Here is a 23,658-nt window from a genome sequence, read left to right on the forward strand (position 1 = left end):
AAGCAGCAAAATGTTGTCAGCCATTATGGGTAAGTTTAGATTTTCACTTGTCTTTACGGCCAGCATCTCTGAGCTTGACTAACTTTATTATCTTGATCTAGCATTATGGATGGTTTACTACTTCCCTAAGTATTCTGGGAGTTATCATTTATTATTCTCATTAGACCCTTTCTTTTAGAATATACAGAGGCTTGTCAGCTCTATAATATTGTAAGGTGTTTATGTTATATGCAAAATGATTATGAAGTGCTGTTCATTGCTGGGAGTTAATACTCGCAATGCAGTGAACTGAAGTACAAAACCCACTGCAGCCTTAACTTGGAAGATAGTAAGGATTGATAAAACACGTGTAGGTGGCAGAGCTGTGAGATAAACCCCACTGTAAATCTGAATCAAAAGCTCCCTGAAATTATAATATTTCACTTTGCTGCAGATCAGGGATGTACAAATGTGCAAAGCAGTTTGTCTCTTTCAGTCTGAGATGCTCTTTGAGTGTTTGCCTCTTCTCATTCTCTTGGAAACATACTAACCTTGGGTACCGTCTTGAATCATACAGAAAGATCAGAGTATTAAACTCACTAGTATAATGAGGAATTTTAAAAAAAGTAATGTTTAGCAGAACTGTCAAAAACATAGAGTTCATATCACAAAAAATAACCTCGTTCTCTCCAAAATTTGCAACCTGCCAGAGGCAGCAAGTTGGTGCATAAACTGTCTCAAAAATGGTTGTTGCCTCAAATATCTAAGATTCAGCTGGACAGGGGTTTGACCCATCTAATCTAGACCATGCTTTTCTCGAGGAAGCTTGAATCTTGTGTTCCAACCAAGGACCAGATTCTCTCCTTTGAACCTGGCCTTCTATGATTCTGTGTGCTGCATACAGAGAAAAATAGATACTGCAGGATGTAAAGAAAGGTTTGGAAGCTCTATATTTGAAGTCACCTAAAATCATCTTCCCTGACACTTCCATACAGGTCTGCCTTTCCAGCTTACAATTCTGCAAATTTCAGTAGTGTGGGTTTAGAATTTTTTGTATAGGATGTCTTCATCTGATCAAGGAAGTTATGTCAGCTTGTATTTTCAAGTTTCAGTAGCGAGGTACCTTTTAAAAGATAATAAGGGAGCACAAAATACTTCCTAAAAATCTGCAACAGGAAAATAATAATAAATAAATAAATAATAACAGCATCTAATATAGACTTAATTTAAGCAGAAAATATAAAGAATTGTGGTAGAACAGCAAGTTATGCTAATAATGCAAAGGGAGAGGTCTATAAAAAGGTTACTGTGACAAAAAAAGAGGTTGTCAGTGAGAGTGAACAAAGTGTTATACATAATATAAAGAGGGTTTTACCCTCTTGTGCTACAGCTTCTCTGAGTTAATTTGATTCATTAGATAAGAGCTGTCTTTATGTCATTTATGTAACCACTTAGCAGGAGAGGTCTTGACTGACCCACTAGTGCTTCTGATTTATGTACACTTGATTCTTTGCAGTTTTTCTGGAGGACATAGTCACTATTTTGGCATGATTCCACTTATATTAAGATCAGTGGCAAAGGGCAGGCCTTGAAACCACAACAGTGGTTGGAAATGCAGCAGTATATATCCTCCCAGGTATTCCAAGTGTAGAGCTGTTTTTTTTTTTTTTAAATCAGATTTACAATGACTTCCACTCTCTCTGAACATTGGTATTAATGTTCTTTTTTTGAGTTTTGGGGCTTCAGATAAACTGATTCCATTTTCTCAGCTCTTCTTTAAACATATCTGTCAAACTGTTTCTGAGATCTGATTTCAGCAAGCAGTTTAGTTTGCCCTGAATATAGTCTTGGGATAACATGAACTACAAAACCCATAACTTCTTGGCTGAGAAGTACCACTCCAACAGCTACTTTAAAATGTCTACAACAATATTAATGATTTTGTGACAAAAATATTCATTTAGTTTCACTTGTAATTGCTGTTCTATATTATTACCTTATCATGGCTGACCACAGTTTGACAGTGCTTGGGAGATGACTCAGTATAGGGTTTTCCATAAGCCTGCCAAAAATGTTAGTTGAATAGTATTACCAATCATCAGAATATTCTGTTCCCAGCACTCTGGAAAACTGAATATATTGCATCTGTTTTCCATTAATGTTAGATGAGATTGAAACAGAGTAATTTTTTATCGAGATGGAAAGTGTACAAAAGGAATAAAAGAAAATTTAAGAACAGCACTCAGACACTTAGTTGATGTGAAAGATTAGTGGCCAGATTTTGATAACTGACTATGCCTTGTGAATGAGCAAAGTTGTTTGTTTTCTTTTGATGAGGCAGTTCTGTGTTTTCGAGATGCAGAGATGGTATTTCAGCCCTTGGTTTAATGTCTGCATGTACGATGTCAATAATCAAACTGTCTAAGCATGTTTATTTGTGAGTTAAAATGAACTGAACAGTATTAGTATCTAAATATTCAACAGTAGGATCTGGTTCAAAGGAACAGTAATGATATTAAAACTGCTTTTATGGAACTGCAATAAGACAGTATCTTTCAGTTGTGTATTTTTCTCAGCAAACAAAGAGAAGGAAAATCAGGTTAAAGTGTAGCTGTCATGCTTGTTGTTAAGATCCTATTTCTTAAGCACTCATCCTGCAAGATCTAATGCTATGAGCAGTGTTTTTGTTTTCTAGTATGATAGTAGTTGTTTCACCACCGGCTCAAATGCTTGTGTGTCACCCAGGTATATAAAACCAAAACCCTGCTACTAGGTTTTATTTTCAGGCCAGGGTAATTTATGTAGGGGGGAGAATAAGCCCGAAAGGTGACTGTAACATGGAACCATTCTCAAGATAAACCTGTCAAATGGGCAGTGGCTCTTTCAGCAGGTTTGGGGATTTCTTTTTTCAGTCTTATTTTTATTGTTTAAATTAATTTTCAGTGGCCGTAATCTGTAGGGGGTTTTTTGAGGAAAGGTTAAGACCACTCTGTCTTCGTGATTTGATCTGCATAGCTACATGGTTTCTGTTTGCCCTGTAACTCATCAGCAATCGCAGAATTTTGTGGCACTTTGTAGCACTGAATGCTTGTCTTCGTATTTGAAGCTTTTTCTTCACAATGACACACTAACAAGTTATATATGTAGGAGAGCAAGCAGTGATGAGAGCTGCATGAAATGCTATCCTTGCTGCTTTTGTAATAATCGCACACAAATAATGTATTGCCAGAGGCAAAAGGAACTATGTATTTATATATACATCCTATGTAAGCTCTATTTTGTTTTCCCGTTTGTAGTAGAACCTGAATCACTAAGATTTTCAGGCATACAGTCATATATGTAATTCAATAGTATTGGGGTGTGCTATATACCCTCTTAATCTAGGATAAAGACTGCAAGTTATTACAACCATCCCTGTCCAACATTTCAGAGTTTAAACTCAGACTGTAGCAGTTCATGCTTTTAGCTTTGAATGTCTCTTTTTCTGTAGTTTGCCATTTTGTCATTATGTAAATTGAACTTGACATAAAATTTGCAGCATTCAGATCTTCTGGAAAAATTCCCTCTCAAAGATGAAGTGTTCAAGCTAACAAAGTTTAGGCTTTTAATCTTAGAGGGTTTGGGTTCAACTGTTCTTATGCTGCTGCTCCTGAAACTTCTAGCATTTTCTCCCCTCCCTGCTTTTACTAATAGTAACAATCACCCATATGTCATGTTATATCCTTTACGTTGAGGCACACACACACACGAAAAAGATATATACTGTTTCTATAGGGCTATTCAAATGGGAATATTCAAATTCACTAGGAATTTAATCCTCTCAAACTAAAAGCACTTGTAGAGTCGTGATATGGTTTAAGCTGCACACGTTGTCTTAATAGTTATATTCTTGAAAACAAAAAGTGATAAGAATGTTATTCAATTTACTGTGCAGATCTAAAATTACAATAATGACAGTGTTTTTTGGTATGATCGGTGAAGAGGACAGGAAACCAGAGGATACCTTCCTTAGCATTGTGTTTAAAGAATTAGCCACTAGATGGCGCCTTGATTCTGTTAATATCTTTTTCTTGATTGATGTCTGGACCTGAGCTCTGGAAACTGTTGTAGTAGATCTGCCTGCGAAAGAATGCTGTTCGCGTCTTTTTAAATGATGATTTTGAAGCCTGCTACTACTGCTGCTTTTAACTGCAGCCTGTTTTGGGCCATTTGTGGGTTGGGTTTTCTTTTGTTGTCTTTCGTTTTGTTCTTTCATTATACCGATAATTTATTTGTCTTGAACAAAATTCCAGAAATCTTTTTGTTAAGTACAATCAAGACAGGTGTAGTTCTTGCTCCTTATCTGTTAGTTTCTGCACTAATAAACTTCAGGTCTGTAGTCTGGTAATGCAGTTAACATGGATCAGCTGCTCCACAGTAACTGCAAGCACATTTCTACCCAGCAGTTTCTTGCCATTAAGGAAACAACATGAGCCTCCCTCTCAATGAAAGAAGGTGAATTTCCTCATTTTTTGTTAAGCATAGATATTTTCATGTGGCAAGGAGCAGTTTCTGGCATCAAGTTGACCAACAAGATCTGTTTCCTTTGTAATATTTACATGTCAAAGGGCTGCACCAGGCCATCCTTCACAAAAAGTTTGTTCTGGCAGATCTAGTCTGACAGGACATTGCATATGTCTCTGCATATACTTGGCTGTTCTGCTGACAAAATCCAGCCTCTTCAGATGGGTTTGTAATTGAATGAGCTGCTATCCACTGTTTGAAATGTCTGAATTTATTTTAAAATAGACTTTAAGGAAGATGCTGTCTAATCTTTTGTATGAACTGTTTCATGACTCTGATGAATATTATTGTGTTAAATGTAATAGAAAGTACTGATGGAGTTGTTTGAAGGACTTCTCAGAGATGGGACTCAGAAGACTGGCTCTGACTGCAGACAGAGGTTGGGAGCTTATATAAAATGACACTGCAGGCCATTGTTATTTTGCCAGCAGTGTTTTTGTCTGAGAGAATACTGATGTTTAGGAAAGCAGATTTGATTTGGACAAGACAAAAACTGGGCTTTGCTAGTTTATATCAGATCCATATTTACACTTACAGTGACAAAAAGAAGCTTCTGGCAATAACCCTTTGCAGTGTAGACCAGACTTTTTGAGAATTTTTTTCTATGCTAAGATGATAGTATGGGGAAAAAAAGATTTTTTGCACATTTTTATGAAACATATAATCATATCAATTATTGTCTGAAAAATAATCACTAAAGCTGTACATTCTTCTGTGGTTTCAGGTAACTTCATAAGGAGGGTATTAGTGTTAAGTATTCAGGAAAGCTTATTAGACGTGACAGGAATGCTGTTTTTTGCAGCTCATGTCACCATATGGGGATGTAGTTACAATCTAACACATTGAGAGCTACATAAACCAACATTTACTTTTTTTCCCCTCCCGAATTAATACTACCAGAAAATAATACCTATCATTGAACTAGATATGGAAGTTCTCCTCTCCTACCTAAAGATGTTCTCTGGCATCTTTTTTGATATGTAATCTTTATAATGCAGGGGAGAAAAGTGGTAATAAAAGCACCAGGCTATGTTTATGCTCTTCAGTTAGTGGAGATTAATTACTGCTGATGCAGCTGACAGGAAAGGATAGAAATAGCAATGGTTTTCATTATCAATACCTAATGGAGCAGTCAGGAAAGAAGGATCAGTTTAATCTTTGACTGGTCTGAGACCAATTGATTGAAATATTTCTGTATCTTGTTCTTTAGTCCAAGTGTGATACAGAAAACAACTAAAACATGCAGCTTGAATGCTCTAGCATTGATCTGATATTTGAGAAGGTGGTTTGGGCTGCTTAGTCTGAATCTGTTCTGGGTGATTCTGTGTGGATACGTGACTGTGAAATTGATCCAGAGCGTGTATAGCTAGAAATCTTGATTGTTGCTTGTGTTGGTCATCTAGACAAAGAACTGCATACACCTGAAATATTTTGCAGGCCTAGATTTGTAGATATTGCACTGTTGTTATATCTGATACAGTGACACTGATTTATTCTAGGAAAGAATTTTAATCTGTTTCTACTTCTGTCTAATTGGCAATGAGAGGTAGATTATTTGGGCCTTTAAAAAACCCTATTCTGAAGTGCCAAAATATGTTCTAATTTTCATTGGAGGATTCCTCATATGTTTTAAGTCTCATTTAAATTACTTGCACTGGGACAGCTACAGAACTCTGTCATATACCTTACAAATAAAAACATCTATCTGGGAAGTTATAGAGTTTTCCTGCATAGCCTTTCTATAGTTTGCTTGTATTGCGATCTACAATAAGCCAAAAATATTTTTCCCACTTTGTTTAAGACTTTTTGAAGGATTGACATTCTTCTTTGAAACAAAAGACAAACATAAACTGTATCAAAAGAATACGGAGATTTATCCTTGTGGAAAAAAAAAACAGGTTATGAAAAACCTGTAAACCTGAATCTGAGCTCAAGAGCCAGCATCTTCATTGCCTTGCACTTCATGCTTTGTCAATAGAACATCACAGAAGTTTAAACCAATAATAATAGAAGTTCTTCGATTCCTTTGGGTTAACTTGTTCCATAGAAAGTGTTAAGCCAGTTCGTATGAGATAATTTTTTGATAAATATTATTCTCTTGTAGTCCTGCTTTGCCCCTGGAAAATATCATAATGCAGATACCATACAAACTAAGCAAGGTGAGTCAGGTAGGAAGAGGTGTAACCAAAGCAGTCTGACAACCCTGTTGCTGTGAGCAGGTGTTGTATCTGAAAGTCCAAATCAGGGCAAGGGCCAGACTGTCTAGATGTCCATTAGAGACCACAATGGATCCCTCAGGCTGATGGCCAATAGTTAATTTATTCCCGCCATTGTGGTTTAGTCACATTCAGCATTCATTTCACTCTGCTGAAGAGTGACTATGCAATCAGCTTTGGCAGTAGAAAATCTGTTTCTGCTTCCCATTTTAAATGGCACAAGTTCACAAAAACTGAAATAGTTCAGTTATGATTATACAAAGCCCTTCTCTGGAAGACAGTTATTTTTCTTTAGTGACTTCTGATGTGGTAACATTTTAACTAAGTGTTCGTGTTTTCTGTGTATTCAGTTTATGCCATCAAGGAAAGCAATTTGCTGTAATGCTCCTCAAGGCACCCATTAGTAGCAAACAGCAATCTGTGTTTTTAGAGAACCAAGGCTGTTATTTCACAAAGGGAGCCATTTAGCTCTGCCTTAATCCTATAACCAGTAAAGCCCATCTTCCAGGTGTTATTCTTGACTGCTTTTACTGATGCTGGCCTCTCAAAAACGTGTAGAGAATTAGAGTCTAATTTAGATTAAGTTGCTTCATGATTTATTTTTTAAAATGTGATGTCATATATATCATATAAATAAATGGAAATTCTCAAATTTATTTTGAGATAACAGAAATAAATTACCTTATGGCACCTGCTTTTATTTTTGAACATTTAAGTGAAAAGTATTTAACCTAGAAACTTTGTTCCTAAACATTCAGGAAGTTTATTACATCTTTTTGTTGTTGATTCTTTGAAGCAGATATTGGTAACAGTGAATAGTGATACATGTTTTTCTGGTACTGGTACTTCAAATGAATTAAATTCTGCAGGCGCAGAGCCTATGGTCTGTGTTGTAAAGAGATGTTTAAGACCTGACTCAGTTCAGGTCTGACTCTGGCTGAACAGAGTAAAATGACTCCACAGAAGTGCTCTGATTTAAGCAGAACTACTTGTAAACCCAGCTCCAAGCTACAGCTAGAGCTTCTTAGAATTAGTTCAGAAGTTGACATTTAATTAAAAACCTGTAGAGAAAAGATAAAATTATATATTTTGAGATAATACTGCAGGCTCACTTGAAATTCCAGCTGAATTGTACTAAGACTTTACTTGCTTTTGTGATAAAGGCTCAGTAGCCTTTCTCTGATCAGCTTAGAATGTATGACCATAGGGTATGGAATTTTTCAATCAATGAATTGGTGTGTACGAAAAACAGACTGAAATGTTCAGCTGGGTTTTAGGACTACTGCATTGGCATGATGAAAGAGCATTGCTTTAGCCTGGTATTGAGAAAATGTAAGCAATCTTTGGCTTTAGGGCATCTCCAGGAAGAACATACTCTTTAAGCATTAAAGTTCTTTTCTCCTACATGTAGAATGAGATAATCAAATTTTGGAATAACAAGAGGTAAATAGCAAGAAAAAAGAAAATCAGAGAACTGAGTCAGTAGAAAAAAGTATTACATATTGTAAGATAGTTTATAAAAGAAATACTACTGTGAGCAGTAGAACTATTGGGGCTTGGTTTCCTATGGATTTCATCTCATGGTTGAATTCATTGTCATCAAGACATGAACTCCAGCAGAAGGGTTTCCAGGGTTATAGGCATTTATTGTGTCTTTATCCTAAGTGATTTTGCTGGGACTTGATAAGTGTGAGTTCAGCCTGTAGCCTGTTTTTTACTGAAGGTATTCTATCTGACCTTTCATTTTCATATAAAATTGTAGAACTGTTGTATCTTACAGAGTATTAATCCTTTGTTGGATTTGTGTGGCCAATCTATGCTGGGCAAATGGTTCAGAAGCTGCGAAGGTGTGGGCAAACAAGAACTGTGGACACCTATGCCTCATTTTCTTAACAAATGAGGCTATCAAACCCCTCACCCAGCTGTAAATACAAGTGTATTTAAAGGAGCACAGCTATGAATCAGAAAATCAATGAAATAAAGGTGAAAAAAATTAAAAGCAATGGAAAAATATTTGACTTCAAGTGCAGTGGCAAAAGGCAGCAAAGGGCACTGCGTATTGAAAGCAGTTCAAAGGTATGCCCTGTGCAGTTTTCACAGGGAGATATTCTATTTAACTTCCATGACATGGTTTAAATCTGAAGTCATAACAGTTTACAGGAAAAGTCTTTGTGAAAGGTTTATCAGATTTTTAGCAAGCCTTTCTATGACAGACCGTTACATAAACTAAACCTAGCAGCAATCCAAAGTATAACAGCATGAAAACAGGTAAAGAGAATTTCCAGCAATTCTTAAAATTTTTTTTTTTTTTTGGTCTTGGTAAGCATAAGTTTATGCTGTAGCCTTTCTCTTACTGCCAGTAATCTCTCTGGCCATTTTCTTCATTAAAGCAATAGGAATATAATACTTTTGAGATCTTCCTGCCAGTTTTTTTGTCAACTCTTACTGCAGTTTGATCTACTGAGGGAAGAAAGTGGATACTGTGGTTGGACCATAGAGACTTCACAAACTCTGCCAGCCTCTTGCAGTCCTTCATTATCTTTTGAGTGCCAATGTGTTACCTGATGCCCACCTGATGTTTCCATGCTGCAATTTACATCCACTATTCTTGTCCTGTCTTTCTTTTTGCCTTTGGGTATGGATGATAGTGTGAGCCCACATTCCTGTAGCAGCTTTTCATGTTTGTTCCTATGCCAAGTGGAGCCTTTTTTGCTGTCACATAAGGCAAAGCTCCTAATCTTTCCATGGATTCCTCCACCTCTAAGAACTCGGGATAGGTACTGCCACCTATTGCATTCCTTTTTCTAATGACAGAAACACTATGAGATGTTTAGAGAATAACTCTCAGAGTTTTTGTAGCTATTGAAAAGCATGTCTGGTTCATTTTATTTTAAATCTCATTTCACAAAATGATTTCTTCTAATCCTGGCCATCTGCATAACAAGTGTACTCAGCAAGCTGAAATTAAAATATCTGCAACCTCTACCCTTCAAATCAATCACAAGTGAAACCTGAAAATAATGTGTTCTTCTGATGAAACCTTTTCTATCAATCTCTCCCCACTAAGGGAAAATATGTACCCTTGCTTTAAAAATCTCAAAAGCAAATAAATGTAATTCAACAACTTTTCTTTTTCTTTTTTTTTTTTTTTGGGGGGGGGGTTGGTGGGGGTGAAATTTTATTTGTTTTCATCAGATCTTAAAGTAAATGCTGATTTAGAAACCTCAGATTCTTTGCCAGATGGCAGTGGAATAGGCATTTTTCACAAGTGACAAACCATCAGAGCACCTAGGATATTGCTGGAAAATTTGAAACCCGTTCTGTGCATATAGTATGTAGCTGACCTTCAGAGCTAAATAGAAAGATAGTATCTTAGAACTAGCCACAGAGTATTATTGGTAGGCACATTTGCAACATTATTCTACAACATTTGCCTGAAGTCTAACAACTATTAAGAAAATGCTAGTTAAATTTAGGGAAAAAAATCATCTCAATGCAGAGGATGTTTTGAAAATGTACCATCAACATTTCTTACACACACCTTCATCATTGTTATTTGAAAAGTCCAGTGACAGATAATGGTACCTATTCTGCACGATACTGTACTCACTAGGAGGTCCTTTTGTTATAGTACAGGCTTCTCTGTTTTCTGCATCAGGTTGGTAGTAAATTCCCTTCCTGTTTGCTGTATTTGGGTAATATTCTCTGCTAGGAGAACAATCAATGTAAATGGTCATCCTTCAAAAGAGCTGAGATAGCATTGCATGCCAGAGGGCTGAAAAAATGTGAATGAACATTCTCCGATTTACCAGTGAGATCTGGTCCTCCAGTACAAGTATTTAATCTGCTGTCAAGGAGATAAGGGATTTTGTGTAGTTTAGAGACTAACCTGACACCACAAATATGATCCAAACAAGAGTACCTTTGGAAGTGGTTACAATGCAACATAATGAATATCTCCTCTGTCTTCCAGTTCTGTGCATGAAGTTGTAAAGGGTGCTGCAAGTTCTTATCAGTATGTGCAGGAAGGAAATGTTGTTTTGGAGCGTAAAAAACCTTGCACATTTTCTCACTCCTTGCTAAAAGGCCTACAATTTTAATTCGCCAAATTGGAAAAAATATAGGGCCAGATCAGGTTTTCTTCTAGTCAAGGTCTACTCAGGTGCCCACTGCCTACTTAATTTCTTTCTCAACAATATCCATTAGATAAAACTAGTAAGCACCAGAAGGAATCAATTGAAGAATGCTTGCTTTCCATCTTCAAACTTGTCACTTGTAAGTTCATGATAGCTCTCTGTCATATATGAAAGCTTTCCCTTTGCTTTATGACTTTGTGTGCAGTTATAAAACCCGGCATTGTGCAGACTCATCCCTGGCAAGAACCAACTATGAGCAAAGGCCACTGATTAAAACATGCACATTTTGTTTCCTAGTTATCACTTTGTTCTGATAACATTTTGAAAGCTTAATGAACCGTGATACTGCTTATCTTAGTAACTAGCAGAGACTTAGAAATAGGACTTAAACATCGGGCTGAACATGAGCCAGCAGTGTGCCCAGGTGGCCAAGAAGGCCAATGGCATCCTGGCCTGCATCAGAAATAGTGTGGCCAGCAGGAGCAGGGAAGTCATTCTGCCCCTGTACTCAGCTCTGGTTAGGCCACACCCTGAGTCCTGTGTCCAGTTCTGGGCTCCTCAATTTAAGAAGGATATTGAGACACTTGAACGTGTCCAGAGAAGGGCAGCAAGGCTGGTGAGAGGTCTCAAGCACAAGCCCTAAGAGGAGAGGCTGAGGGAGCTGGGACTGTTTAGCCTGGAGAAGAAGGGGCTCAGGGGTAACCTTATTGCTCTCTACAACTACCTGAAAGGAGGTTGTAGCCAGGAGGGGTTTGGTCCCTTCTCCTAGGCAACCAGCACCAGAACAAGAAGACTCAGTCTCAAGCTGTGCCAGGGGAAGTTTAGGCTCAAGGTGAGGAGAAAGTTCTTCACAGAAAGAGTGATCTGCCATTGGAGTGTGCTGCCCAAGTGGGTGGTGGAGTCACCATCCTTGGAGGTGTTCAAAAAAGGATTGGACGTGGCACTTGAAGCCATGGTTTAGTTAGTCATGAGGTGCTGGGTGATAGGTTGGACTTGAGCTCTGACGCCTTTTCCAACCTTGTTGATTCTATGATTCTATATTTCTCCTGGAAAAACCAAGTCAGGGATAAGAAAAACTCAGGAGTTTATCATCTGTAAGTGCAGTTTCTTCTGTGTGAATGAACATTAAAACATTGTTCAGCTGAAGGACACAGGAAGTCTGATACCAGTGTCCTGGAAGAGGCATTAATAAACCAACTAAACCTGTTTGGCCACTGCCCTTTCTCCTCCCATCAACCAGGTCAACTTTTATGAGGAGCAGCAAAGTTAAATTCATAAAAATATCCCTATGGATATCCTTCTATACCCATGGCCATGTAAATATTATTGACATAGTAATCACATTTGGGGTTTTGCAGATGTAACTTTGTTTTCAACTGAGAGACCTGTCTCACTCCAATGCTGAGCTACTTACAGTGAGCAAGCTAAGCAGCATGTGGGGATGGGGACAAAGCATATGTTCCACCATTTCTGTTCTTTTCTACATCTTTTCTCCAGTTCCTTACCACCGATCTGTTTAATGAATTTTCACTCCTGCCATACTGAACAGAAGATGGATGTCTACGGACAAAAGACAACTGAAATGGCTATAAAGTTAATGTGAAAGTTTGTATGTTTGCAAGGCAAGGTTGTAGGAAAGACAGTGTATTTTATTAGAATAATTTATGTAGTTGGGAAAAACAGATGAAGATTTGGGCATACAAGCCCTGCTTCAGTTCTGCTGAACTTGTGCACACATTTTGTTAAATCATTTCAGTTTCCATCCCTAGTTAACTCAAATTTGCCTTTAGCAAAGAAGATGAATTCTTTTGAAAAAGACTCAATAAAACTCAGAAGAGTTGTATAGAAATTAGTTTTCCTTTTAAACTCTTTGAAAGGTAGGTACAAGGTGAAGATTTCAGTGTGTTGCATGATTTTTATGTCCAGGGTCTATGTGTAGTCTGCAGTTTTATAGCTGTAAGTATGACTTAGTTTTCACATCATGGAGTAACTCTTGAATGTAGAGCTTGCTTCAAGCAGTGGATCTCACCACTGGGATTATTAGTAGGATTCCAGTTCTAACTGGAAGTTAGCAGCATTGCCCAATCCACATCAGGGTCATGTTAAGGAGCTACAGCATTTCATACTGACCATGAGACATGTATCAGGAGATAACTTCTGGCAGCTATAGACCCAGGACAAATTTAAATGAATAACCTGGATGTGAAAGGCTATATATTGTGTCCAGTGAGCCATTCTGTTGCCTGGAACTGTGGACTTAGTGATCCATGACTAAATTAAATAGAAACAGTCTAATGAATACCCAATTTTACTCAGTCATCCAAATATTTTATGATATTACAGCACTGTGGAGAGATATACTGTACTTGAGATAATTGTGACTTGATTTTCAGCCTTGTTGTTAAAGGACATTCCTCTGTAAATGATTACAATGATGCAGGAATGCATTATTTGCAAGAAAATTACTATTATTTAACTCCAGATTGAAATGCAAAGGAATTTCTGATGTTTGTAGCTGTTAGATGTTATTTCTATGGAATGCGTTTATTTCCATAAATGGGCACAAAAGGCAATGGCAGAACAGTGTCAAAGAGTTACTGCAAATATGGCTTGGTTCTTCTTTTTAAATAAAACATAACAGGATAACAGTGTGATGAAGGTTTGGGTGTCCTTCTGGTCAATTTTACTTTTTCTTCTTGAATACCTGATGGCACACCTGGTCTTCACATGTCAGTTCCTGCAGTATTAAAACAAGTAGAAAATAAAGAGTAGTATAAGTTGTATTTTGCATACACAGCAGATCCCACCAGATATTACTACAACTGTGCCATGGCACTGGAAAGATACACTTATGAAAAAGAGAAGAGAAAGAATAATGTAGTAGATCAAACCAATCAGCAGGTGCACACTACGTGTTGCAGTAATTAGATTTGACAATTTAATTGAGCTCTAAGACAAACATGAAACATGCATACAAATTTCTGTTTAATGCAAGGCTTTTTCATACTCTGTTATTAAAACAATATACTGTAATAGTTTGTAATTCACGTGTTACCTCATAATTCATGAGAAGCAATGAAATAAGCAAATTTGACCAAAACAAAAAGAGAGGATGCTTTAAAAAGATGAGGGCGTTTGCTTCAGAGTTGCACCCAGCTATTTTTCAGGGATGAGAATAATACACCATTTTTGCCCAGTGTTGCATATGACCTCCTAAAAGTGGCACATCTGTACATTGTTGTGCAGACACTTTGGTTAGCCAGCCAAATTAGACTTTGAAGTGAGCTGAAGCTGGCTTTTTGGCCAGCAATTGACCAAACCTGCCACAGAGTTTCTGAAGACTGTTCTAAAATCTACCTAGTCTCTGTCTCTATTCAGTCTTAGCCTGAATCCTCGTGCCAGAAGGTAGCAGCTTTTTTAGGTGAGTTCTGAGTATGTGTTAAAACAGCATTGAAAAGGTGTACTAGACAGTTGGCTTTCAGTTAAGAGGCAGATAGTGAGGTTTAATTAATTTCTTTGACCTTCCAAGCATGTAGGCTTGAGTCAATGTCATTGGCCATGCCAGCTATCTGTAGGGTAAAATTGTGAAGGAATAGATCTGTAGATGCAAATAATGAGATAGAGCAATGTGCCGTAATCTTTCTTCCCTCATCTATTGCACCATTCAACGTTATCATGCCTGTGTCTTCATTGCTTTCCTGAGAAACTGGAATCATAATAATTATGTGTCTATTACATTGAAATCTTTCTGAACTTCTGTGGCTCCTTATTTCCTGAACATGCTCTTCAGGCCTCACTTGGACTCACCTCCTTTATCTTTGGGCTCTAGCTTTCTAACTCAGATGTATGAATGTTCTGATTTTTTTATGGTAGTAGCACAAAATCATTGCATTGTAAGCTGTTTGCAGGATCCTCTTGATTATCCAGAGGTTTCTGATCTTACAGCACAGTGTGCTAAAATTACATAGTTCTTCTTTCAGAACAAAACCAAAAATAATTGCAATTTCTTGCAATCTGTCCCATACTGAGGTTTTTGTGGGGTTTTTCTTGGTGGATTTTTGTGTTGTTTGGCTGGCTTGGTTTTTTTTTTTTTGTTTTGTTGTTGTTGTTGTTGTTGTTGTTGTTGTTTTTTAATCTGGTTGGTTGGTTAGGTTTTCTAGCAGGGCTATGGCTTATTGGGAGCAGATGGAAAGAAATTGAGCATTCCTCACTTGTAGCAGAGGGGAGAGTTTCCTTAGAGTTCAGAGATCAGAGCTCTCTAAATAAAGACCATTCTAACCAGAACAAGTAACAAACCCTTTGAAATGGAAAACTGTTCTTGCAGTCTCTGTTATGTGCTGTGTATCAGTACAACAGCCCTTACCAGATGCAGTAGGTCTCCTTCAATCCAATGCTTCCAGCCTCTGTTGCTCTTTTCACCTTTCTGAACACATATCAGTTTGTCACCATCCCAGGTCACTAGAGTCTGCACAAATCAGATGTGTTAACAAAAAGTTTAAAATACATGAACATTAGCTCATCAATAAATTAGAAAACACAATTACAGTTGTTTCCTACCATTCTCGATCTTTCTTCCAAGAAAACTCGAATGAACCAAAACCTGAATGCATTCAAAATGACAACAGCATTTTGATGTGAAACTTTTATAGTGCTTTATTGTCATTTCCACTTATTTCTTCACGTAATTGAATATGAAATGTTCATACTAACTAGTGAATCATTGAGTGAATTAACAGGTACTTGTGCAATGTATGCAAATGGTATTTTTTTTCTTTTTGTTTAAAGCCATTAATAAAAACATTATAAGGTTTCATGAGCAAAGATCTGGGCCCTTACACCAACTAGTGCTGTGCTAGCACCTTCCTAGCTTTGCATAAAAAAATCTGTTAATGTCTCATACCACAACTTTATTTCCATCTTTTCATGCACTTCCATAAGACCTTTAAAGAGATACGATCATAAGTTGGACAATGTGCTCCAGCTGACCCTGCTTGAGCAGAGGAGTTGGACTGGGTGATCTCAGGGGGTCTCTCCTATCCATGTCACGATTTGATGTAGTTCTGAGTCTATTGCTAATAAAGTACTTGGTATGCTGATTCTTGTCCAGGAGCAGGGTGACCATTAAGGAAAAGTTCACTTTACAGGCTCAATTCTCTACTCAGATAGGCTAGAGTATGATGAAAGCAACCTTGTTTGAATTGTTCAATATTTGAACCATTGTATTTTGGGGAAGCATTTAACATGTATCATAGGCAAATCCTCATCAGGGACCAGTTACAGTTGGTTTAAGTTCAGTTATTAAAAGGCTTCAAGAGTATTGGGAGCTTAATTCATTTTCTAATTCAGCACTGGATGATTTATTTCTCTCATGAGGGAGTTTTCTATTAATAATGAGACAAAATGCATTCCATCTCATAACTTGCTTATTTACAGAATTTTTAAGCTACGTACTCTTTAAATTATCCATGCCCTCTTCACATTTAAATATTGCCTACCACTTTTATTACCTTCCTCTAACAGTGGAAGTGTGTTTGAAGCTTTGTTTTGTTAGTAAAATCACTAGAAAATTCTTTTAGGGCTGTCCAGAGAATAATGGTACAACATGCTTCGTTTTTCCTTATCCTTTTGTCAGAAACAACACAATTTGTTTAGAAAAGCGTATTAGGGGAAAATGGTTAAAACAGACAGGTTATAATTGTTCCTTCCTTCCTTCCTTCCAAATAATTGATAATGAAGAGCAGAATCTGCAAGTGAAATGATTTTGCTTAGAAAGGCAATGGCTTTGATAGTGGTGAAGAGTACTAGAAGAGCATTAGTCTATGGATTTAACAAGTGATGAAACTAATGAGTCTTTAGATCCTTAGTAATGCCTTCAACTGATCTAAAGATCTGGGGCAGCGATAAACTCTGGCACAGGAATATGTCCCACCTAGTGTGCACTGGAGAAAGAGATAGGAAGAAAATTTAGAGATAGGGATATTTAGGATACTGAAAAAAAATAGGTTGTGTCATTTCATGGCTTGCAAAGCTATGAATGAGAATTAATTTGGAAGAAGTCATAGAAATTACACTGCAGAAAGTTAGTTTGAGAACTAAAAGTGATCCATAGTGAATAAACAATGTCTTTGGCTGAATTTGTGCCACTCCAGTGAAGGCTGATGTGAGTTTAAATGTAACATGTCTTTTATGCTGCCAATTTCCTGTGCCAATTGCTTAAATAAAATGGGTCTTGCAGACAATGATCTTAGATCTCAGCCTCTCAGTGTTTTGCAAGAAGTTCTGAAACCCTGCTTATTGAGAAGATACTGATGGAAAGGACAACATATATTTGGAGAAGGGAAGAGAGCTGAATGGAAGAATAAAACTGTGGTAATTGGCGAGCAAGTTGGTAATGGTAGATCAGTGGATGATGGCAAAGACAGGCCACTGATACAAGATTAGCAAGGCTCTGAAGGAAACAGTCAATGGAAATTTAAGATCCACTGTCCTTTCTACCTTTGAGAATCTTGCTAAATTATTTTAGGGGTGAGAAGAATGTACAACAGAAACAGCATTGATAGAGAAATGTGAAGCTGAATTTTGTAAGTGAATTTAATTAGTGCTCATATGTATTCTTTCCCTCACTGAATTCTCTGGATACAGTCTTGTTTGAATGCTTCACAGGGACAGGTTTACTACTTGATTCTGTCTGTGACAGGAGGTAGGGCAAGGGCTAATTCACAATATGCTCTTTGATCCAAATGTTCCTTGTCCACTTATCCCTCCAAAAGGTGTCTGAACGTACACCCACAATTTCCTAGAAGAATTCTAATCTAAAAGTATTCTAATGCTAAAGATATCAAAGCATGCATTGCTGAGTCTCCTTGCCTGTCTATCACTGCCAGTAGCTCTTCCATCCATATCTGTGGTGTCTTTGGCTCACAATATTTTCTTGTCCTTCCCAAAGCTCCCTTTAGAGTAATAGCTTAGTGCAGGTTTATTTGTATAATGTGTAACTATTAAAGTGTCCAGCTGAGGTTGAACAAGCTCTGATTGAAATTACTGTCTGAACATCGCCATTCAGAACTGAACAGTCACATGGACACAGAGAAAGTCCTACATATTTCATGAAGAAAGATACATATGTGAAAACGCAGAATCACAGAATGTTAGGGGCTGGAAGGGGCCTTGAGAGATCATCTAGTCCAACCCCTCTGCCAAAGCAGGATCACCTATACCAGGCCACACAGGAACTTACCCAGGTGGGTCTTGAATACTTCCAGAGAGCAGACTCTACAACCCCCCTGGGCAGCCTGTTCCAGTGTTCTGTCACCCTCACGCTTCCTCCTATTTTCATGGAACTTCCTATGCCTCAACTTTACCCATTGCCCCTTGTCCTGTGATTGGGCATCGTCGAGAAGAGCCTGGCCCCATCCTCTTCACAGTCACCCTTTATGTATTTATAAACATTAATGAGGTCACCCCTCAGTCTCCTCTCCTCCAAGCTGAAAAGCCCTAGCTCCCTCAGTCTGTCCTCGTAAGGAAGATGTTCCACTCCCTTAATCATTTTGTGGCTCTGTGCTGGACTCTCTCAAGCAATTCCCTGTCCTTCTGGAACTGAGGGGCCCAGAACGGGACACAATGTTCCAGATGTGGCCTCACCAAGGCAGAATAGAAAAGGAGGAGAAAACAGTCTGTTTTGTAAGTACAAAAAGGTGTATCAGAGAAAAGCTGTGAAAATTCCCTATTACAACAACATGTAATTAACGATTGTCCTCACATATCTGAGTCACCATCCTGATTTGCATGTATAATAAATGCTTGTAGCAGGAAACAAAACTGTCTCAAGATGCAAATTATTTGTAGTTTATTAAAATCCTCTAATGTTTGTAAAATATTGGGTTGTTTTTTTCCCATGTATTCAGCTGATTTTAGAACTGCTCACTCCTGGTGCTGGTACCATTTTTTTACCTTTACTGTTCGGTTATCCAGTCCTTTGGTGTGTTCTTCAAACTCCACTCCCACAGCGAAATCAAGGTGATAGTCTCTTAAAGTACTGGTTGTTTTTGTTTTAAAATTATCTCCATCTTGAACAATCTCCTTTGTTTGTTTCAAGTGTTTTGCAATCTTACGAGTGGCAAAATCAATACCTGCCAAAAATCAGGAGAGTGTCACAGTTAGAATTCCAGTATGCTACCAAAAATCAAACCCCACAGCACTTATATTTACACATAATGAAAAACAGCGAACACCTGATGTAGAACACAGTTACTCAAATGATGCTTTTACCTGCAACAATTTGCAGAGATGAACATTTCAGATGAAAATAATCTTTTGTTTGAAAATAAGCTTTCAATTTGAGGATCTTTCACTGGTTATAAACTTATGTATTAACAAGATACCTTTGGAAATGTTATGAGCAGAGCTACAACATACAACCAGTAGTGACTGGATGGTGGCATGTTACATCATACAAATCTCCACGGTTTTTGGAAAATGTGAAATAGGGTCTATTAAGACTGACATGTCCTTTTTGGCCTCATTCACATAAAGCTGTGGCATGCTTGCAGTGCTGTTGTCATTTTATGCTTGGCAGCCACTCCCTTTTCAAAACATGCAGTATAAATCATGTAGCTCTTAGGCATGTGAAGGTACTGGTATGTGTCCTGCAGGGTTACAAGCGTTCGCTATGACTGAAAAGAAGGATCTCAGAATAATCATAGAATTGTAGCATGGTTTGGGTTGGAGGAGGCCTTTAAAGATCATCTAGTCCAACCCTCTTGCAGTGAGCAGGGAATAGAATTTTACTATTCCTTTAGTGTGTTAGAATAAGTAAGGCCTCAATTTTGGCATCTTAGTTTTACAATGAACCTGTAATTTGTGGGAGTATACAAGAGGTTAAAATTATACTAATGAACATAAAAGAAACAATGAAATAAAAGCCTGACTTATCCTTTGTTAGACAGCTACCACAAAAGTAAATTTTAGTTTAGATGTTAAAGGGAGACAAATGCAAATTTGAAAGTCAAAAAAGTATCAAATTACAGCATTTGACAGTCTCTGTTTACTATTCTGTCAATATTTTATGCAGTTCTGATCTCCTTATCATCCTGATTTTGCTCATGATGAAGACTAACATTATGATGTAAACAACTGTTCACAACTGAATACATTGAAAGTTGCTAAAAGGAGAATGTATATTACTAAGATGACAGTTTGCCCCAGACAATTCACCTAACACCAGCTGCATTACCATCTGCAATAAATATTTCTGACCAGCTGGTAGTGAATTTTGTTATGGTGCTATATGCAAATGAAATAGTTTCACATGCTTCTGCAAGAGACTGAATAATGTTTTGGGTTTGTTTGCCATCTTTTAGTGGTTACCATGTGAGTTAATCATTGTCAGCTCAGCAATGCCACATACTAATGGAGCCCTTTTTCTTTTCGTAGATTCATTATACTGCTTCTGAAGTACTAATCAACTTGTGTAAGAGGATTGGTTTGGAAAAAAAAGTGACTTTTTAACAGGGGAATAATGTTCTTTGGTATTTACATTCAAGGCTTCTTGGGGTATATTTTATCAGCTGTGGTGGGTTAACACTATGTCTGGATCTGATTTATGGCCAGGTAACATAAAATTTAGTTCTCTCTGAGGAAAAAAACAAAAGCCTCTAGACTTCTAAAGAAATGCTAATATATTAGTCTTTTAGCTCCTGGAGAAAAAAAATGGGGGAGGTTTTATTAAAGCATGGTTTTCATAACTGCATTTTGTACAATACAAGCAATAAAAATGATATATTGTTCTATTATAGTAGATTAAAATACTTTGTAACATGCGTATGATAAAAAACAAAGTTTCTGGCTTAAAGGGCAACACTATTATTTAATTAAAGTGTAGAATTTAAAGTGTGGATGAATTAAAAAACCTGAGCACTGTAATACCTAAAATATGAGCCACATGTAAAATTGTGAGAAATGGAGAAGAAGAATCTCTTTCCCCCTATCCATGTGATCTCTGAGAATCACCTATAGCAATAGGCATTTTTGCCTTGGTTTTGATGTTGGCCTTTTCTAACTAATTCATTGGCAGTATTTAATTAGTGTAACTTATAGTATATATAGGCATGTGTATACAATAAATCATGATCTACTTCTGAAGGGCCAGATCCAAACAACTGGTGCAGATATGTCCTTATTCCAACCACTTGCTGGCATCTTGTTGGGAAAGCAGTCTAAAAATGTTATCAGAAAGTTGAGTGACTGCCTCTCCAGTACAGTCTGCCAAGGGTAGGCAATGAATCAAGTATTTCCCAGGAAAAATACTTATACCTTATTTTAACACATTCTTCCTCTCGCTTTGTTTCAGGCTATTGAGTGGGTCAAGGTCTTTTATTCTCATGAATTGTTACTATCTCTTTTTAAGTAGTCTTCTGAGAATTGGAAGCCCTTATTCCAAACCCAAATGTGGGCTGAGTCCATCCATTATTCTCCCAGTTTCTACTGGGCTATATGAGATCAGAAAGGGATCAAAAATTCACTTGGTTTAGTAATAAAAATGCAATAATTTATTTACTGACTGAAATGATTGTAAGGATGCCACTGACATGTAATGAGGAACTGTTGTGGACTAGCTCATTTAAATATTTTAGAGTCTGAGCAACCATGTTCTTTGAATTTCCATTGACTTGACTCAACACCTTTTGAACAAAGCAGAAGCCACAATCCTATCTCAGCTTTAGCCTGAAAAAGCTCTTGTGTATCAGTATCACTACTGTAGAAAGACAGAGAAAGAAGAGTGAAAGAAGGCAGAAATCAGTGACTACTGGACAGAAAACAATGAGACATCTGGGAATGAGAATGGCATAGAGCAAGTTTACCCCCTGAGAGCTGTCAAATAGAAGCATAAAAATAAAATGCAGGTTTGAATTTTGCCACATGCTAATTTACAATTCAGAGCCAGACAGACTCCTCCAGTCTAGGTTAAATTAGCCAACTCCAATGGCTGCTTTTCCTGGGTAACTTTTATAGACATCATATGTGGTAAGGAAGCAATAAGTCCTTTATGCCCTCCATCTGTGATGTAGCAGAGCTTGAAGAAGATTCCCAATTCTCACAATTACACTTCTCAAGCATGTATAAATCTGACTCATTTTTTTTTTGTTTGTTTTGTTGCTGTTGTATTTGGAATGCAGCTATATTACTTCAGTGAGGGAAAGGCGATAACTGTTCTCTCAATGCAAATTCAATCTTCTCAAGAAGAAGTTCTGGAAAAATGTTGAGTCTTCTGTTATTTCTCCTTTTCAGCAAATTAAAAATCTGCATCTCTGCTAACCTAAGTAGAGGAAGAATTTCCTGCACAGGACTTGCATAATCATAACGACTTGGAGCAAAAAGTGTATAACTTTATGAGAACAAAAATTCTTGAAAGTCAGTTTATATGGAAAATAACAGGTGCAGCAAAAGAAGACATTTCTCTCATAAAATTATTTCCAGTCATTAAAAAAATTGGATTTGTCAGTGTGGGGATAAAAAAAATCTACAAATAGCATAAATTGATCTTGATATGAACTGATGAGAATTCTGCTTGCATTCAGTTAACTTTTTTGGTCCTCTAGCATCTACAAAGTGTATACTTAATATCCTACACAATGGGTACACAAATTGCAGCCATCAGGCTTCTAATGACAAAGAGGCTGACAAGCAGTAAATGAAAGTTGACTAAACTTCTCTCTCTGCATGTACGTATATATTGTTGCCACCAATGATAGTCATAGCCAAGTGAACTAAAGCTTAGTTAACCCTCTAAACATGTTTAAGAACTCCTGTGACGTAAGTCTTCTTGTTGGGTAAGGATTACTCCCACAAAAATTCTCAGAAATATCTGCCCTTTTATCTTTAAATGCTTTTAAAGGTTTTTATCCCCTTTACAATGCAACTGGTACATACAATTTCTACTTGCTCAAAGGACTAACTAAATATTAAATGTTATTGTTGCTTTAGTGGTATAGAATATCCTATTCCTCTTTGACAGAGCCAGCCAGCTTGTGGCTTAACTGTTACAAGTAAGTATGCACCAGGAAGAAAAAAGACCTTCTGTATCTGAAAGCCTAATTTCTTTGTCTGAAAGTCTTCTCTTGCTTATATCCTTAGATCACTGTAATTATAAGCAGGTAACAAATTCTTGATTTTTAATGATTAGCAGAAACATTATGCCACCCACTACAGAAATAGTCTCCTTAAGGAAAGTTTTTACTTATAACTGAAATATTTTCTCTTTATATGGATTTTTTCATTTACCTAAAGCAACCATGTAGCCTTCAAAGTTGTCATTGGTTTCCATTTCCCACGTCCCATTGTAATCTGCAGGCATGATGGCAAGAGCTGAAAGCCAACTTCAGATCAAATGGTGTGATGAGACTGGAAACAGAATCTGTTAAGAGAATGCTTTATAAACCTTTTCATATCTTTTAAAATAAGGTTTATGGTTTTCTAGATAATACAGTGTAAGGGTCAGAGTGTCAACCTTAGAAAACTTTGCCTTTGTTAATAAAGTTCAGATGAACAGCTGACAGACAAGGAGCACTTTCAGAAATATGTAGTAATGCAGGATAAGATTTTACTGTCACCTTTGTAGAGAACTACTAGCTATTATGGGATACCTTTGAACTATATTGAACATGGTGGCAAATTGTACAAGAAAGGTAAAATTTCCAAGGTGAATTCTATTTTTCAGTTCCTTTCCCTGTCTCACTTTTCCCTGAGAAGAGCCAGTCTCTCACAGA

The 23,658-nt window shown here is 37.2% G+C and overlaps 1 protein-coding gene across 1 annotated transcript; it reads right to left on the reverse strand.

The window, feature by feature from the left end:
* Window positions 1-13,577: 13,577 nt before the first annotated feature.
* Window positions 13,578-23,246, reverse strand: RBP2 (retinol binding protein 2). Its single transcript, XM_054386083.1, has 4 exons — window positions 23,174-23,246; window positions 18,845-19,023; window positions 15,258-15,359; window positions 13,578-13,631 (listed from the first exon to the last, which is right to left on the reverse strand). Exons 1-4 carry the CDS (start codon window positions 23,244-23,246, stop codon window positions 13,578-13,580), a joined length of 408 nt encoding a protein of 135 aa, XP_054242058.1.
* Window positions 23,247-23,658: the final 412 nt, after the last annotated feature.

Source organism: Indicator indicator, chromosome 13, assembly GCF_027791375.1.
Source record: "Indicator indicator isolate 239-I01 chromosome 13, UM_Iind_1.1, whole genome shotgun sequence".
In the NCBI taxonomy this organism is placed as follows: Eukaryota; Metazoa; Chordata; class Aves; order Piciformes; family Indicatoridae; genus Indicator; species Indicator indicator.

Excerpts from the sequence above, each read along its gene's own strand:
- RBP2 (XM_054386083.1), bottom strand. The coding sequence starts at position 23,246 with ATGCCTGCAGATTACAATGGGACGTGGGAAATGGAAACCAATGACAAC. Across the intron at positions 19,024-23,173 it reads AGGCTACATGGTTGCTTTAG|GTATTGATTTTGCCACTCGT; the intron begins GTAAATGAAAAA and ends GATTTTTGGCAG. Across the intron at positions 13,632-15,257 it reads AAGGAGACCTACTGCATCTG|GAACTGACATGTGAAGACCA; the intron begins GTAAGGGCTGTT and ends TTAATACTGCAG.